At 41.5% G+C, this 18,709-nt stretch overlaps 1 protein-coding gene across 2 annotated transcripts in view; it reads right to left on the bottom strand.

Annotated features, from left to right (window-relative positions):
- Positions 1-2,595: 2,595 nt before the first annotated feature.
- PDE3A (phosphodiesterase 3A) overlaps positions 2,596-18,709 on the bottom strand; it is a 143,523-nt gene continuing 127,409 nt past the window's right edge. For both annotated transcript variants that reach the window (XM_019515615.1, XM_019515616.1), the window contains exons 12-15: positions 17,827-18,030; positions 15,393-15,548; positions 12,509-12,749; positions 2,596-4,855 (exon numbers count right to left, since the gene is read on the bottom strand). In XM_019515615.1, coding sequence (XP_019371160.1) covers positions 4,608-4,855; positions 12,509-12,749; positions 15,393-15,548; positions 17,827-18,030 — 849 coding nt within the window. In that variant the 3' untranslated portion in view covers positions 2,596-4,607. The remainder of the gene's footprint in view (positions 4,856-12,508; positions 12,750-15,392; positions 15,549-17,826; positions 18,031-18,709) is intronic.

The following is an 18,709-nucleotide window of genomic DNA, read 5'->3' as shown; positions in this document are numbered from 1 at the left end:
AAGGGTGGCTGAGCAAGTGTGGCTCTTGATGCAGAATATGATCTATTGATCATAGGGAGAGTTCTCATGTCATAGGCCTGAGTAAAACCTGAGTAATGAGCAGAATATGTATTCTTTCCATTTTAAAAAAAATATTTCCCAAAATATATCTACCCTTGGAATAGCCTACTATTGGGAAGTGAAATTCAGCCCTTCAAGAGCCAGCATGTTGCCCTTACACCACTTCAGGCCTATGTATGCACTCAAAATAGGACATTAGTAATACAGAGTCATTTTCTAATTCTCTATAACAAGTGAATCTCAGTCACAGAGAATAGAAACTTGAAATGCCATCAATAGCACAATAGAATCCCTTATTTCTTCTAAAAGCCCTGCAACTCAGAGCCCTACTGCCTGGATACAGCACCTGGAAAAATCTAAAACACAGGTAGTAGATATCTAAGACATGTGGTGATAGGTGCTCTACACATTGAATTAAAACTCATAGCGTGATACCAGATTCCTATTAGTATTAGAGCAAATGAAGGTAAATTTATCTGACCACCTGAACATAATCATGATTGCTATTTTCTTGACCTAGGCAGATTCTGATTCCAGAAAACAAAATTCAGAGTACATATAATCTAGGTTCCATTTTGAGGGCATTTATATAAACAGTGTGAGCTTTTTAGTCAGTCCCTACTCTCTGCGTGCTGCAGAAGAAATGCAAAACGTGACTACTGACAAATGAGCCATATTCAATTACCAGTAACAAGACTCAACAGCAAATGGGGTATCATTATGAGAAGATGGAGAAAAGAAGGATTTCTGCATGCAGTGGTTACATGGCCAGTAAGTACACGTCTTTCCAAAATGAGGACCACAAAACACTACAAAAATATTTAGTGATTACAACAGATAAGACAAATGACAGCTGTTTGAAAATTGGCATCATAACCTATATTTCTTGTTTTTTAAGCCATTAAAATTGAAGCCTGGGCTCCTCTCATCAAAGTAGATCATTTTTTCATTACTGGATTGATTCTTTAAGTGGTATTTGTTTTCTCCAGCATTTAATAAATAAATTGTGTTGTAGATACTAGATCTTCATATCAACATTTAAAAATTCAATTTGTTCATTACCTGAAAACTGAACACTGGAGATGCAACTTCTCACTGAAAGCTCTTCCCTTTTTCTTGGACCAAGATCATTACATAAATCAGGTAACCAACTACTTGTTTGTTATCTATTAAAAAAATAAAACAAAACAAACAAAAGCCCAGAACAAAAAACCCCCATAAAACAAAACTAAACTAAACTGAATTCAGTACAAATTATTTCTTAATTAAACACATGCCTGGGACATTTCCTGGTCATTTCTTGCTGGAAACGTATTTCCAAATACACTGGGTGAAATTTATAAATGGTTTGCCACCTACTGAAGTTGTACTCTGCCAGTAGCCATGTGGAGTGCAACAGGATTACTTGGTTGGTGACTAGATAAAATTGATGTTTTACTGACTGAATGCTGCAGTAATCTATTGTCAAGTTAATCAGTTCCATCTCGTTCTGATTTCACTAGAATTGCCCCTATTATACAGCTTAGATAAAATAACGGTCATTGTTCTTGTTCCAAGCCTGACAGACAGAAAGACCTGAGTTTGTCACACTGCGTCCACAAAATAGGTTTGTATAATAGTATATTAATCTGTGCCATCAGCTGCACTACAACACTAGCAATAAAGGTGAGCTCAATGAATCCCGAAATGGCGCTGAGAGTGTTCAGCAGCAACCAAAACTAACAGACAATGAAGGAAATATCCTTAAATTCTCCTATAGCTCTATTTTAAGCAATATTTTGCATAGGCCTAAACCTGTACTTTCACTTATACGAGTACCCCATACTAATGCAAGGAATTCTTTTGGCTTCAATAGGATTATTTATATGAATAAAAGGCTAACAGGATTTGGCCTCCTATTTAGGATGTCTCCCCCTTATTAAAGCAAGTGTACTCTTACTAATATCTTTGAGCTATGGTTTATTTCTCTAAATCAGGATATTTCTTACTTTTGTTTTAATTTCAAATATTAATTCCATCTCCAACTGGCATCCGCTGCAAAGCACATGGGGCCATGACATTCTGCAATATCATAGGGAGTTCGATTTTTGTTTCAGAAAATGGGAGAAGTTTCTGTTTTATCTTATTTATAAAAACAAACTATGGGACTGTCTGAATAGGAACACAAGCTTGAAGTGTTGCAGATCTACCAGTGCCCTGGAGAAATCTTTGAAAGACATCCAATGTTGCTTGGAATACATTTTGATTTTTTTAAATTTTACTTATCTCATTTTTCTCTCTCTCTCTTTTCTAAGTAAGTACAGTCACTAATTTTTTTTGGAGGAGGGAATTAATCAGATCCTTTTGTTGCTGACACCATCCAAAGTCATGCTGTCAAACAGTGGAGTATGTCTTCCACTTCCAGAAGGGTATAGAGAAGAAAGGATAAGAAGAAAAGGAAACTGTAAGAAACAAAGACTCTGTTTTCATGCAAAGGTCCATTTGAAATGATGAATGAGGTGGAGAAAAATACAGAAGTGATGACACATACACAAATTGGTTTAGAACAGAATGTTTTCTGTCATTTTCCAAGAGGTACCAATGAATCATGAAATCCTGTGAAGGGCATAATTACAAGGAGGTGAGGGCTAGATATATCAGAAACTTGAGTTGATACAGGAGGGGCTGCTCCTGCAAGCTTTTACTTTTGCAAGCAATTTTTTACTCATATAAGTAGCCTTGCTGAATCCCATTTGTTAGACAAGGACGGCAAGATCACATTCTAACAGAAATACATCATCAGTCCACTCTCCTGTGAGATACTAAACTCAGAGTCTTTTGTAGGACCATAAATCTTTAGCTTGCATGATAATAACTGATGCTACACAGTCAACAGTAAACATTAATATGTCAATTCCTTGATACTGTAGACCAGTGATTTCCCATAGGGCTCTATACAAACCACTCAAGACCTCATTTGTTGGGCATGGAAATGGCTACTCTTTATAAAAAATGGTGTTTTTAAAAAATTACCTTTACAAAAACATTTCCCCCTCCCCCTTTTTTTTTTCTTAAAGATTTCATTATCTACAGGAACCCATAAAAATTTCTCCATATTTACATCTAGATAACTAATCACTGACAAATATAATATTGTGAAATAAAATAATGAAAGTGAATATCAACCTTTTAAATAGACGTTTGGCTCACAGCATAAACAACAGAGAAACAGACAAAAAAGAATGATCTGTTTTTCTACAGGCCCAATTTTTTTCTTAAAAATAATAATAATAATAATAATTATAATTATAATAAAGAGCAAAACAGTACATTGGTGGGATCAAGCAGCTTTGCTGCCAGACCACATTCTCTGAAGCTGGTGCGAGTGGTTGCTGAGGCATAAGTATCTGGCTAATGTGGACAAGCAGCTGTCCCTTATGCCCACCTTTCTGGTAAAGCACTAATTGCCTTTTGATCTCAAGCAGCCGCATGGTCCCACAGCTCTCCTCTGGCTGCATTTAATAAATGATAATTTAAGCTTCAATTTTAAAATGTGTTTGGCCACTGACATGGGGAAATGTAAGGCTGGGGGGAAGAATGATAGTGTTCAACTGATTTCCATGCTTTCTGTCTTGCACACGCTCAGTGCCCTCTGAAACCATAAACTCATTCAAAGGTGTGCAGAGGGCCAGCTTCTGTGAAGATCAGTAACAATGCGCGCCACCACAAACCTCCTTTAACTCTTCTGAGAGAACAGATCTCATGGCACATTCCTGTTGCCAGAGGCTTGACAAAAGGTGGTTCCAGGTGGTTGGGAGCTCAGTGCCACTAAGTGATACCACCTCAGCTGCCTGAGTGGGTTGGCTCCTGCTGAAAGGCAGCAGTGCCTGCAGCCAGAATGTGAAAGGAGACTTCAGGAGCTACTGCAAAACCAGAGCACCTTACAAAGGGCTCCACTTTCCAATTGGCACAAATTTCCTAAACCTGGGGCCTTCTGTTTGTTCACATGTCTTGAGCCATGTGCTATACTAGTCTAATAAGAACTCACACCACATTATAATATATTACATCCACCCAAACACACACACATGCCCCCACACACATATATGTTGGCAGGATGTATCAGCATTCTGATAAAGCTTTGGAACTTTTAGCCTTCAGCAGTAAGAGCAAAAGCTACTTAACAGGTACCTTACAGTTAACTGCAAATGTGCTTTAGAAGCAGCATTTCTGCTGACAACTTCCTTCTGTAATATCACAGTGACCATAATATATCATTAAATGTATTTTGCTGAAGTGCACAGCCAATAATTCTGGCTATGTATATAATTCCATCCCCCCACAACCCCTTTAAGAATGTCTGTAAAAGCCGGTGTTGCAGTGTGAAAGCTTCCTTGAGCAGAGGAGTTTAAACAATGTACCTCACCATAAAAAGGAAATAGAAACAAATTAAACAGTTGTAGGCGCATTATCCCATACTTCTACAGTGTTGTGTCTAAACGTTGTGCTGGCTTGGAAAAGGAGTCTGTGCACAAGTCCTTTAGTCTAAAATACTGCTGAAAATATTGTCATTGTTTCAGTTCAATAGTTGTATTCTCTTCTTCCTCCTCTTTGGGTTTCCCTTTCTCCTCCTCTTCTTCCCTGATGGACTGAATTTGTTCTGAGGATTGGTGCAGTGTAGATTGGTCTACACCTTGCTTTTCTCTCCCTGCTAACCTTTCTTCATCTTCAATTACTTTCTTCCACATTTTATGGTTGTGAAGCAGGTGCTGAGTGATCTGGCAGTAGATTTTCCTCCTCTTGAATTTCTTCTTTCCTGTAAAATATAAGATGAATTGATTTTCTTGTGACAAGGGGATGAATGTGGGGTGAGGAAGAACAAAAGACTGCACGCCATTTTCTATTTGCACACTCTCGAAAATAAAGTTCTTTTAAAAAGCCCTGCCTACAACTCCAAAGAAAACAAACAGATCTCCACACATCTCAAGTCCCAGCTGTGCGTCCAACAAAGCATATGTTGACTGGGACGCTATATAGCTCAGAGACACCTAGCACTTAATGGTATGCAACACTGACAGCAGAGAGCACTTTCCTTAAGGCTGGCAACCTTTTTCAAGACATGGGTTGGGACAACCTGACTCCAGTCTGGCTTGGGCTGTGTGGCTTCAGCAGCCCATCAGTGGCAGGGGGGCTTTCCCAGTGCCTCTGCCTCATTGCTCTTTGCAGCCCCGTTCCCCAGCTGCAGTGCAAGAACAGCTTCTGGCCAAAGGTGAACTACACTGGGGCTGAATAGCTGGCAGCTTCTTCCACAGCACTACAACTTCACCTCCTCACCCTTGACCACTCTCCTGCCACTATCTCTGCGCTGGTTCAACTCCCCTCCAACTCGACACTGTAAGTCATGTCACAACCTTGGGATGGGGAAAGAAGGAAAGGATTGGAGTGAAGTGGCACTGGCACAGCTTCCAAATCCCTGGCCCTGGTGCAGCCCGTTGCTGTTCAGCCCCAGTGAGGGCACAGGCAAAGCTCTGAGATTCCATGGACTGGATCCAGTAGCTTTCTAGGCCAGATGTGGCCTGTGGGCTGTATATTGCCAACCTCTTCCCTAACACATTCAAGCATGCCTTTTTGATGCCAAATGTTGCCAGGTTCAGACTCACCCACTTCAAACTCTTCCTGGATATGTGACTTGCTACTCCACAAAATCCTCTTATTTTTATGGTTTATGTCTGCTCTGAAGAGAGTAGTGGAATAGTAGCAAGAGATAAGATCTCTCCATGGGTAAACACAGCAGCATTTGTTTGTTATGCCTATGGACTTACCAAATTCACAGTGCGAGTGGGGTGTGTGGCAGCTTTTTTAATCTTGCGGGTTCCCCTGTACACCCCGCCACTGTTCATTGGTGGTGGGGCCCTGCTGCTCACTCCTGATTGGTGGGGAGGCAAAAAACAGAGTTTTAAATATAGTGCCATTTTTGCCACTCGCTGCTGATTAGCCGAGGGGCCCTGGCAGCCATGCTGTGTGTGACTGACTGGTCAGGAAGCAAAAGCAGCACCATATTTAAAACCACAGTTTTCACCCCCCTGCTGATCAGGAGTGAGCAGTGGGGTGTGCGGAGGCTCCTTTTATTTTTCAGGTTTCCCTGCATGTCTAGGTATATAACATCTACCTTTTCTCCCATGTCCAGGTGGTGAGAGACCTGGTTGTAGGAGATGAGATTGGTAAGACAAGACCTACCAGCAACAAAGCCATGCTGACTGTTGTTCAGAGTCTTACCTGCCATGAGCATATTGCACACAGATACTTTAATGAGCTTTTCCAGGATTTTCCCTGGGATAGAGGTTAGGCTGATTGGCCTATAGTTGCTCAGGTCCTCCCTCTTCCCCTTCTTGAAGTTGGGCACAATGTTGGCCCTCTTCCAATGCTCAGGGATTTCCCCTGTACATCACAAATTCTGAAAGAGCTCTGCCAGGGGTTCCATAATGACCTCAGCCAGCTCCTTCTGCACTCTCGGATAGAGTCCATCTGTTCCTGCTGTCTTATAAACCTCTAGCTTTTCTAGCTGGAATTGCACCCACTCAGCATCCACAGTAGGAAGGATGCCATTCCTGGCATGCCCCCTGTCACAGGGCACCAAAGTGCCTGCTCCCAGAAGAGCAGAAACTGCCTGGGGAGAGCTGGAAGAGACGGACAGAAGCCCAGGTGCAGGTTATCAGGGCAACAGGCTACAGAGCAAATTAGCCTGGACCTGTCAGCTGCCTGGAAAGGGCAGGGCCCTGGGCCCTTATAAATCCTCAGGCCAGAACTAGGGAGGGCAGTTTGCTGCCAGCTGCCAAGTAGGAAGGAGCCCTCCTAGAGGGAGCTAGAGGAAGAGGCCTGAGGGCGAGTCAAGCTTCTGGGTATGCCTGGGGCAAACTTTGATTCCTTTAAAGGGGTGGAGAATGATGGGAGCTTATGTGTTATGTTCTAGCCCAGGGGCTTATGTTTTGTTTGCCATTCATAACAACCGGTGGTTTGGGTGAGGCTATTTGGGGAAGGAGGAGGCCTCATTGGGGGCCCACTGCAGCATGGGCACCCCGGCGCCAGAGAGGGTGTGGCACAAAGGGTGCAGAGACAGGTCTCTGGACAGCCTAGCTCTGAGGTGTGCAGAGACAGAGACAGGGCTGCGGAGAGGCCAGCACTGAGGGGCACAGAGATGGAGACAGGGCTGCGAAGAGCCCAGTGCTGAGGGATGCAGAGACAGAGACAGGGCTGCGGAGAGCCCAGTGACAACCTGAGGCTGAGTAAAAACAAGGCCTCAGAGGGACGTTGTGCGAATACCATCTGCGAGGCTTGGGGCGTGGTAAAGGGATGGTTTGGAGCTATGCATACAGCCATAAGGCCGGGGTGCCCTGAAACATCTACTTTGAAACAGGATCCACAAGGGGCCTGGGGACCAACGGGGTTCAGGGAAGTCCATCAGGACTGTGTCCAACCGGATGTGAAGGCAGCCTCCCTATATTACATTTTCATCAAGACATGGCAGGCAAGAAAAGAAGGTGCCCATCGGGCCAAACTGGAACGATCGAGGGGCCCTAGGGTAACATGGCCATCCTTGTTACACAGCTCTTCAGGCCATACTGTGCTGACTTCTGGGGGCCTTGACATCCATGCCATCATCTCCTTCTGCATCCTCTGCAGTGCCTCTTCCCGCTCCCGCTCTTCTGAGCCTTGTTTGCAATGACACCCGCTATAAGCCTTATGTCGCTTGTCTTTCCCCTTGGTCCAGTGAAATACCGAAGAAAAGTGGGCATTCAAGACAGTTCAGTTTTTTCCTGAATGCTGGTTACCAGCTGTCCGAAGGTGTTGAGCAGGGGTCCCACACATCCATTTGTTTTCCTTGTACTGCCTACATACCTAAAGAAGGACTTCTTATTGCCCTCAACTCCCGTGGCTAACCTAAACTCGGTCGCCGCCTTGGCTTTTCTGATTAAAATTAAAGGAGCTGCCATGCACTCCACTCCTGCCGTGAATTTGGAAGGTCCCTACTTATGTCCCTTCCCTACCAAATGCCAAGGACACAGTAGGCCATTATCAAAATGTGGCTGAGTTTAACAGATTACAAATAGTATGAGTGAAAAATCCAGATGTAGGTTTTATCTACATGCAGTATACTGTACAGCTGTTGTTATGACATTTGAATTCTAAAACTGATGGACTATCTGGATGCTTAATATAATGAAATATAGCCAATAACATCATAGCCTTGGAATTTTGTTCCTCCTGGGTTCTAAACACCAATCTACTAGTACTTTTTACTTTTCATTGTACCCCACATAAAGTTGCTTGTGCCAGGAGCATTTTGCTGACCCAACGTAGCTGTCTGTTAATGTAGAGACTGTCCTATATGCTGAGGGCAATAGAATTTGGATAGTTAAAATTCCTATTGCAACAAATTCTGAAGGTTTTCCCTAATCCTTAATAGTGGCAATGGTAGTTGTAGCACTTAAAAAAATAAACCTCTCCAATAATTCTTCTGAAAACAAAGTGACAAAGAGGAATGTTTTGTGCCAAATAAATTTGCGTAGATTAGGTTTTGCAGGTGGCCTAAAGTATGTCTATGTTTGGATCCAAACTGTTTAGTCCCTGAAGCTTTTGAACAGGAAACAAAGAGCTTTTCACTGCACCACAGTCCAAATCCAGCTCAATCCTTCATTAGAAAGCTCTTGGTTCCCTGTAGGAAACTTCAGTTTTAATACTAATAAGAAACCTCTATTCCTCCAACACACCATATTAGAACATTCTATCCTAGGTTTCCTAGGTGACTCAAAATCTTGCAGCTCTCAGCAGAGATCAGAAAGAATTTGTTGTGGCTTGAGATTTTGTTTTAACCAAGAAAGACTGAACCAGTTTAACTCTAATATTCGCAGCAGGACTTTCTGGAAGTCAGACGTAACAAAAAAATTGCTTGTTTATATGCTACAGCAATGGTTTTCAGGTCAAACAATACTGTAGTTAGTCTTTAATGAGTCTGTTTATCTAAAATATTCCAGTTAATTGTTTGACTGTAATTACAAGCTTTCTGCAAGCTTTCTTTTCTCCTCCTATTTTTAAAAAGATACTTTATTTACAAAAAAGTTTTCATTACCTTCCAGAGAACTCTGTATATCTGATGCATGTGGGCAAATTAGATGCTTAACTCACACTGATAACAGGAGATATCTGAATCTTTTCAGTTTATGCTGAACTGAGATCTAACTGGAATTTGTAAACTTAAATGGTCCAGACAAGGGATGCTGATGACATATTTACACTATATCTGTGCTTTTCATTAAAGATGTGGGAGATCAAAATAAAACGTATATTAGTTAAAAAAAACAAGTCTCCAGACCCAGAGGTGAATGCCTCAAACAGCTTCAAGATTTTAAGTGTATGTGATCTCTTAGTCAAACATGAGAACCACCAAAATGCCAGTCCTGAAGTAGCAAATGTAGGATCCCTCTTTATTTTTAATGTCTGCTCCAGAGACCTCTACCCTAGGAAATAATATTGCAATGCAAGTAAAACTGATGGATAGCTAAAAACGGAATATAGACTTAGATACCAGGCCAAAACAGCATAGCTTCTGTGAAGAAAAACTGTACACCTTTAATTTACTAAGCTCCTCCAAGCATGTTAACAATATATCAAATAAAGTAAATCTGGCAGGAAGACTTTATTTGAACTTTCAAAGTTTTTGACACAGTTCTTTACAACAGGCTATACTTAGCCATGTGGTAAGAGACTAGCAACCAAGGCTATGGGCATATGAACAAGTTACAGCAAGGTAAATTAAGGTGTGAACTTGTAGTCATTCACTGCCTTGTCATAAATGCATAGTTTTGCCCTGCGGTAAATGTAAGGTAGCTTACCACATTTTCACATCCTAGCTTCCCTTGCTGGAAGCTGGTTGTGTGCCCATAACCTCAGCCTGAAAAAGAGAGTCAGAATTAAAGGCCCATTTTAAATGCGTCAAGAGACAACAGTGACCAATGGTCCTGTAACTTGGGCCAATTCTAAAATCTTTGTTAACAATGTGGGAAAAAAACTACAATTAATACAAAACACTTAAGGTTAATCAAAAATAAAGATGACATTAGGGAATGTTCAGGGGGAGCTGACAGTTCTACACAGTTTGGAAGAACAATGTAGATGAGCATAAGTTTGGTGCTCCTACTGACTTTTCCTTCTGGTGCACAAAGAACGTGGTGGTCAATGAAAGCAAAAAGACAACAAACACAGAACAAGATAAGAAATACCATTTTTCTTTAAAAAAAGCAAAAGAAATGAACAACTCCCCCCACTCCCAACACAATCAACTTCATAGACTTCATAGACATTAGGGGCTGGAAGGAACCTCATGAGATCATTGAGTCCACCCCCTCCCGCCATAGGCAGGAAGTCAGCTGGGATCAAGTGATCCCAGCAAGAAAAATATCCAAATGTTTTTTGAAAGAGTCCAGCTTGCACCATCCCTGAGAGGAGTCTGTTTCAGACCCTGGACACACGCACCGTAAAGAATTTTTTTCTTATGTCTTGTCTAAATTGGATTTCCTAGAGTTATGGCTGTTAGACCTTGTTATTCCTTGGGAAGCTCTGGTGAACAGGTATTCTCCCAGGTCCTGATGTACCCCTCTTATATAATTGTAGGCTGCTACCAAGTCCCCCCTGAGTCTTCTCTTTTCCAGACTGAAGAATACCAAATAGCTCAGCTTCTCCTCATACGGTCTGCCCTCCAGGCCTTGGATCATATGAGTGGCTCTCCTCTGGACTCTCTGAAGCTTTTCCACATCCCTCCTGAAGTGGGGGGCCTAAAACTGGACACAGTACTCCAGCTGCAGCCTTACCAAGGCCGAGTAAAGTTGGAGGATGACATCTCTGGTTTCGCTTGAGATGCATCAGTAGATGCATACCAGAGTTTGGTTTGCTTTGCCAGGCACAGCATCGCATTGGTGACTTATATTCATCTTGTGGTCAATCAAGACCCTGAAGTCTCTTTCGGTTGTGGTGCTAGCGAGCGTAGCACTGCCGAGCTTGTAAGTATGCGGAGGGTTCTTCCTACTGAGGTGCAGTACCGTACACTTCTCTCATTGAAGGAGATCAGGTTTTGAGGGTGTGTCCAAGTCGGCCTGTATCCCCAGCCTGTCCTGCGGTGTGACCTCCCTCCCCCATAATTTGGCATCATCTGCAAACTTTGCCAGTTCACATAGAATTCCTGACTCCAGACCATTAAAGAAGATGTTAAAGAGTGCAGGCCCAAATATTGAGCCCTGTGGGACTCCACTGGTCACCCTATGTCACATAGATTTGCTCCTGTCAACTAGTACTCTTTGGGTCCGAACCCATAGCCAGTTACCTAGCCAGACTGTAAGATGATCAAGGCCACAGTTCCCCAGCTTAGCCATGAGGACATCATTGACAACTTGAGTGGCTTGTCATGGATGTGAAGAAAGACCAGTAAGGATTCCAAAAGTGAGTTAGACATTTACATGAATGAGAATAGTCAGTCATCAGGGTTGGACACAGACATGGGCAAACCACATGGCCGCCCAGGGCCCAGGCAGAAAGGGGGCCCAAAAATGGCAATTTTAAAATTATCATCATCATTATCTCTGGCAAGGGGTGGGGGGAGAGGCGCAATACTGAAAGTTTGCCTGGGGCCGCCAGGAGTCTAGGTACAGTGCTGACAGTCATATTAATGTATTATATGTATGTGTAAGTAGTCACATGTGCATGCATGTACATACACACACTTAACTATATCTGATATTACAGTTGGAGAACAGACATGATTTTGAGCTCATAAACATTGCTTATCAGTTGTCCAGGGGGTGAAGAGACATGGAAATTCTCTGAGCTGTGTAACTTAAGTCAATTACTGAACCTAGAGTGTTTTAGCATATCAATGCACAATGCTAGCATCAATAAAGGAAGCTGCTTCCTTGTCCACTGCCAATAAAAATATTTTTGATCAATTATTTATAGATTGCAAAAATATATTGTAGTGGTGCCTAGAAGCTACAATAAAGGATTGGACCATACTGTGCTAATTATTTTACCACCGAATGGAAGTAGGTGACCTCTTCTCTGAAGATCTTCTCATTCTCGCATCTTTCACTGGTGAAATAATTACAATCCTTAATTACCAACAGTTAAAAAATACCAGATATAGGATTGAGAACCTGACAATAGACAACCAAAAAATCAAGATGCTAATAGGTAAATGAGCACCAATAAAGTGTTGGTCCTGAAGCTTTGGGAGTATCTCCACTCACAAAATGACTAGGTATCTGTTAAACTTCACATGGGACATCTTTGCTAGCTCAGTCTCAGAGAGGTTCAAGCTAAACACAGTCAGGTGCTTTTATTATCAGATTACTCAGCTTTTGGTTAAGAGGAACCTACTGTATGAAATCATCCCTACTGAAAATAGGAGAAGCAAAACACATACTGGATTCAGAGTTTTCACACATTTCCATTTCTCCTGTTTCTTCTTCTTCATTCTCATCGGTGTCTCCTGATTCATCACTATCTTCTACCCATTTCCCTGGCATCAGTCCTGCTGAGTCATAGGAATTACACAGTGGTCCCACGATGTGAGAAATGAAAGATTCCTGAAGGTTTGCCAACTGGGGAGCCGAGCGATCCATGAAAGGACTAATAGGAAGGCCAAGACTGGCCTCTTCATCACCCTGGAGATGAGGAAAAACTGATTATTTCTCTGTGATAAATTAAACACATATGTGGGTGAAAAAAGTAATGGGAGCTCAAATGCAACTGCAGATTATGACAAGGAAATAAATTAGCTATGAAATCTTTTTATTTTACTTTTTTTTATTTTACAGAAGAGCAGCCTGAGGGTAGCAGAACAGAATTTCACCTGCCTGTTAAACTGCTAAAACCAGTTATATAGCTGTTTTACGCAGGTAAACACAGAATTTAAAAGCATATCAGTAAAGAACTTTGTAACAGTGTCCACCTCTCTCTCCTATATTTATATTGTATCATGAAAACCTGAAAATGAAATTTCCTTCTTTCTTACAATGGGTTATTTTTGAAAATGTATCTATGAAATTTGTGGTTTTATAATCATTATTAACCCGTCTTCCTTACTGCTAGACGTTAAATTCTATGTGGATAGGACTGAATGTTTCAGAGTAATGCTTCAACTGCTGATCTAGGCTTTTTCTTTTTCAAGCTGTACTATCAATAAGATGGGCAATACATTTTATCAGTGAAAGTTGTGTGTGAATATAGACTTCAGGACTTATTCCTATAAAAAATTAACAAGTGATTATGAATATAACTTGTTATAGAACCTGACACAGCTATACAATTTAAGACAGTTTAAAGTATGACCTAACTGGAGATCCAGGATCAATTTACACATAGTTTACCTGAAGGCTGAATTTGTTTCACCAATAATCATGGAGAAGGTAACTGAATAATCGCTCTTTTGATACAAGGGGGACACAACAACCGTTCCCACATTTCTTTACAAAGCATACACAACACTCAACTATCAAGTGTCTGATGTCAAAGCTTCCCCCTTCTGATCATTAGCAGGAAACTGAAATTTCCTAAATTAACAAGTGAATTAACCAGACATGGCAGCTCTCTCCACCTTTCAACATCATATCCCAATTTCAAGGTAAGAAGTCAGGGAAATGGACTACTGAACCAATTAAATAGCTCTTTTTCAATTTTTAATTAAGAGCTTGGTTTATTGTTCCAGATATCACACAGTGCATTCTTTGCTTTTTGTTACTAAATGCACAAATCTAATTGGTCTGTCTCAAAGTTGGTCAAGCACACAGAGAAAAAAACTATTAAAGGTATTGCAACAATATTGAATGGGTTTTATGATTTTTAACAAGTCTCAGTTATTTAAATTCTTCAAAGCAAAATATGTTGTTTTTTTAATGTGAATGCACTCTCAGAATATTATTTTCATGGAATAGACTCTACTACATTGCAAGCTGTATGTTACTGTGTCCCACTCACAAGAGATTATCAAAGAGCCAGATCCTCAGCTATAGCTTTAACCCGTGTCCACAGCAAGGTCTGGAGGAAAAAAAGTCTGCTGTATAGCGGGTAGCTGTGGCAATTACTGCCATTCAAAGGATGAACTAGTAAGCAAAGTGCATAAAGCAATGAGACAGTGTGACTTTTCAGGCATAAACTGCATTGAACAAGCACCTCTTATAATTAATAAAATGTTTCCAAGCTATTTGACTTTGAAGTTATACTCAATTATAATCACTGTGCAGAGAGAATAAACTAATTTTTCACTTACGAGTTATGTCAAATAAGTTATGAGAACAGCATTAACAATCCTAATGTGTGCTCCTAAGGCTGGCAGTGAACTGGTCATACAAAGTCTTTGTTCTTCAGCTGTTTTGACTAGATTGCAAACAACACTTCTGTTGATCTCTTTTCAGCACTTGTAAAAAATCTTCATGACGTTGCTGCCTTTAGTGAACTAGAACACGTATGGTTCATGCCATCAGCTGTGATAGATCCAAGGTGAGTCGTATCATAATATTTGACTGGTGGCTTTCATAAGCATTCAGGGTCACCTCAACCTCGAGATGAGTTGTGATCATCACCAGGATTAATGACTATACCTCTTCAGGTGAGTTATACTCAGGTCAGCAAATAAAAAGAAAAACATTTCCTAGAAGAAAATTCAGGAGATGGTGGCTGAGCACACCTGTACAGTGTGATTTGCTTTTTAAAATGAAAAGCCCCATGTATCTATGGAGAACCTACTGTTCCCATGTGAAGGAAAGCTTGGCAAATGTTTCTCTTACTCCTCCATGACATGGGGCAGCAGCAGGAATAATCCCTCCTTTCTAACTGTAGTGGCTAGTACATTAAAACCAGAGACAATTAACATCCTCTGGACCTTAACGTATGACCTCAAAGGCATTGTTTTGCTTTCCCCAAAAGTTTAGCTTGCTAGTCCATGAAATACGCAGAACAACTTGATGGCATTGGCTGGTCTTAGGAAGCAGTGGGATAGGTTGGACGGTTGAATGGAAGCTATGCTTAATCTGCATTTTCCAATTCAAATGGGAAAAAAAACTGAGAGCCAGAACACCCTAGAACTCAAACCTTCAAGGAACATAAGCAGGTTGGCTTACTTTCAGTCTCCTGAAACTGCAAAGTGAACTTTGCAGGCTTCTTGCAATTCTATCAATATCATCCTGTCAAAAAAAAGCTGAAAATCTGTCACTGATTTGTTACTACCTCCTTGGCAAGAGTCATGAACCCAGCAATACAATTTAAGACTGGAAGCAAGGGTAGTAGTTCCTGCCCTGACACCCATTTACCTGTTCATAAAATTCATTAACAATGCCTTCTGTCCACTGCAGATGCAATTCTTTGCATTTAGCAGGCCCGTTGATGTCAGCCAGTTTGATGCACATTTGACAAACAAGCATGCGGTCATTCTCATTACTCCAGTCAATTCCAACATCATCGTTCACCTGGAAGATACATAACCAGGATGAAACCATTACAAAAGCACTGGGTAAAGGATGTGACTGTAGAGAAAATCCTGCCTTGAGATGGGCTTAAAATATGCTAAGCTACAGAATACAATCTTCAGAACAAATTTAGCCAGACAAAAAATGGTCTAGTTAATGTTTTCAGCTCCTTTCAAAAAGGTTTTGTCCTCTGTGAACATTTAGACTGTCCAACAAATTAGGAGAATGGGGGTGGAGGGAAGGGAAGGGAAGCCATCAGCTGTCATTACAAATCTATAATGTTAAACCAAGACACACTATCTATAGCAGCCTGTGCATCTGATTCCCTCTACTTGGAGATGGCAAATACCATAATCATTTTTTACATTTAGTCAGACAAAGCTTAACTTTCATCACCCACGGGTTACACACGTGCACCCCTTGTATTAATTCAGGAGTTTTCAACCTTTTTTGGTTAGTGTACACCCAGTGGCCAGTTGAGAAGCAGGGAGTCCCTTGGCCAGTCGACGAGCTGGTGGGGGGGATGGAGGGGAAGGCAGCAGCTGATCAAGTAGTGGCGGGGAGGAGGTTCCCTGCACACACAGCAGTGAAACCAGAAGTGCCCCTGCTTCTCTGTGCTGATGCTGCATAACCCCTGGGGCCTTCCTAAGTACTCCCAGGGGTACGCATACCCCTGGTTCACAACCCCTGTACTAATCAGTGATCCGTTTGCCTATTTCTAAAATTTCACATGGTTTATCTCTGGCTATGGAGTTGGGGGTGCCACAAGTTTTACTTCATCCATTTTTGGCTACACAACCTCAAATTCGAAAAACTTATGGTCTGGACAAATGACACATTTACATGAATGATAAACAGATATCTACTGCATGTTGCTACACTGCCCTAAGATAGATGTCTACTCCAGATGCCAGTGTAATTTCCAATGGTGTATAAATCCAATGCAGATTACACTCTTGTGAACACATTGTCTGTCCAAGCCCTTCTGCTAAAACTCTCAAATCCAGGAGTTTAAAGGTAGATACCAAAATATACCCAAAATCCTATAGTACCAGGACCAGTGGATTACAACAGAATTTAACCTGGGCCCAATCTGGATCTGATTTTTGGAGGGTTTGAGGAGGTACAGATCCATTTCATGAAGAAGTGACAGCGCACAGCCTCCCTAAAAATCAATCCATGACTTTAGCTGCATACCTGAGAACTTTGGCATTAGTTTTGAACACAGTAAAACTGTTTATTTTGGGGAATTAAAAGGCAGCAAGCAAGAGAATGGTTACAGAGAGAACTGCATTTTGGTAACTTACAGACTTTTTACATGCGATTCCTACTTTGACATATCTATAGACAGTGCAAACAACGCCTTTCATCTCAAAAAGGCATTTTTATTACTGTTGTTCTAATAATATTACTACTACTACTGCACTGTCTAAGACACACAGGGCATTTATAGATGTGCTCTGGGAGTGTGTGGTGGGGGGGGAAATAGATGCTTTAATCAGAATGGCTCAGAGAGCCACTCTAAAGTGCCCAAAGCAGAATGTGTATCAGTGTCCCTGCACTGAAAAATGGAGGCAGGGTTGCTTTAACTAAAGCTCATTGAACAAGCTTTAGTTAAAGCGCCCCCACACCATTTTTCAGTGCGGGGACATGGGTACACATGATGCTGGAGTCTGCTGGAGCATGGTAATTTCTGCACTCTGGCAGACTCAGTTAATTACCGTGCATTGGAGCAGCCTTGCTGCACGTGACTAGGTGCCCCTAGTCAGGGAGAAGGACCTCTTTGTGCTAGACTCTGTACAAACACAGAACAACAACAACAAGACAATCCCTGTCAAATGATGCACCTCATTATCTAGTTAAAATAGTTTATCACTGGTGAATTGCAGTTTCCCCTTGGTCATGGCAGCATCTCCCCAAACCACCATTTTTCCTCTGCCATAAGATAGTTCAACTCAGTGCCACAGCAAGGAGGAAAGGGAAAAAAAACACTTATGGGAGTGTACTGAGCACTAGTTCGGACACTGCCTATCACCTTCATTCCTTATGCAATCAGCAGAACACAGGCCTTGTTTTATCCCACGGTCTGAAACAGCAAATAGGATCTAAAAAATCATCTGTGCCACCACATTCAATAAGCAAATAACAAAAGTCCCAGACAAATATTTAGCAGAAATAACTTTTACAGCTCTAGAAGGAAAGGGGCAGGAAAAAAAGCAACGAAACCTTTCAAGACTTTCATTGACTACACACTGAAAATTTGCATAAGTCTTTTTACCTTGGCATTGAATTTTGCTACAAAATCAAAGTGTTTCTTCAGGTCAGTGGCCAAAATGGCCTCAATTACAAGAAACCGGAAATGCTTGAATTCCACATGGTCGAGATTGACTAAGAAGTTATACTCTGGCCTGGACATGAAAAGATTCCACGCAGCAGCTGCATGATGATTCTCCAAAACAGAGCGGTCATTATACAGCACAGCCTGCAGAAGCAAAACAGTGAATAATCTTAGCATATCAAGTATAAAAAGCAAGAAATAAGAATTACAATGTGGAATGAAACCAACTTCAACTGGCTAGAGAGAGTGTCAAATTTCCCCATTTCTGAAGAATTTGATGACGTCTCTTAAACTGTATTGTTACTAGTAATAGTAGTGACTATCTTTCGGGATTGAAAGACCCAAACTTTACACGCCAAAGGGTCTCTCATTCCTTTTTGACCAGTACCTTATGATGAGTTACTGTATTTTCTCACATACCATATGTCCCAAATAACACACCCACCACCTTGTTTTTGGGAAGGCAGATGATGGAAAAAGATTTTTTTCCAGAGCTTTGGCTCAAAAAGAAGGGGCACAGCTTACCCTCCTTTTCCTACGCAGGAAAGAGTTACAGTTTTAACCTGTTCATAGCTGAATTGTCAAGAACTCTTGGCTGATCAGCCAACAGCTGAACCTGTAGCTGGTGCTGACAGCTGAATTCTATGGGTGGATCTAGGACTGTGGAAAGAGCTAAAAAGTCTGCAGGACTGTGAAATAGCAGGAACAAGACCAGGAGTAGCTAGCAGACAGCAAAATTGCTGAACAAAGGATAGCTTGCTTAGTGGAGCATTGAAAAAAGAGAGAGCCATTGACACCTGTGGACTGAAGACGAATTACCTGG

The sequence above is a fragment of the Gavialis gangeticus genome, unplaced genomic scaffold (assembly GCF_001723915.1).
Source record: "Gavialis gangeticus isolate Ggan-Ray unplaced genomic scaffold, GavGan_comp1, whole genome shotgun sequence".
NCBI lineage: Eukaryota > Metazoa > Chordata > Crocodylia > Gavialidae > Gavialis > Gavialis gangeticus.
This window is presented reverse-complemented; position numbering and strand designations above follow the sequence as displayed.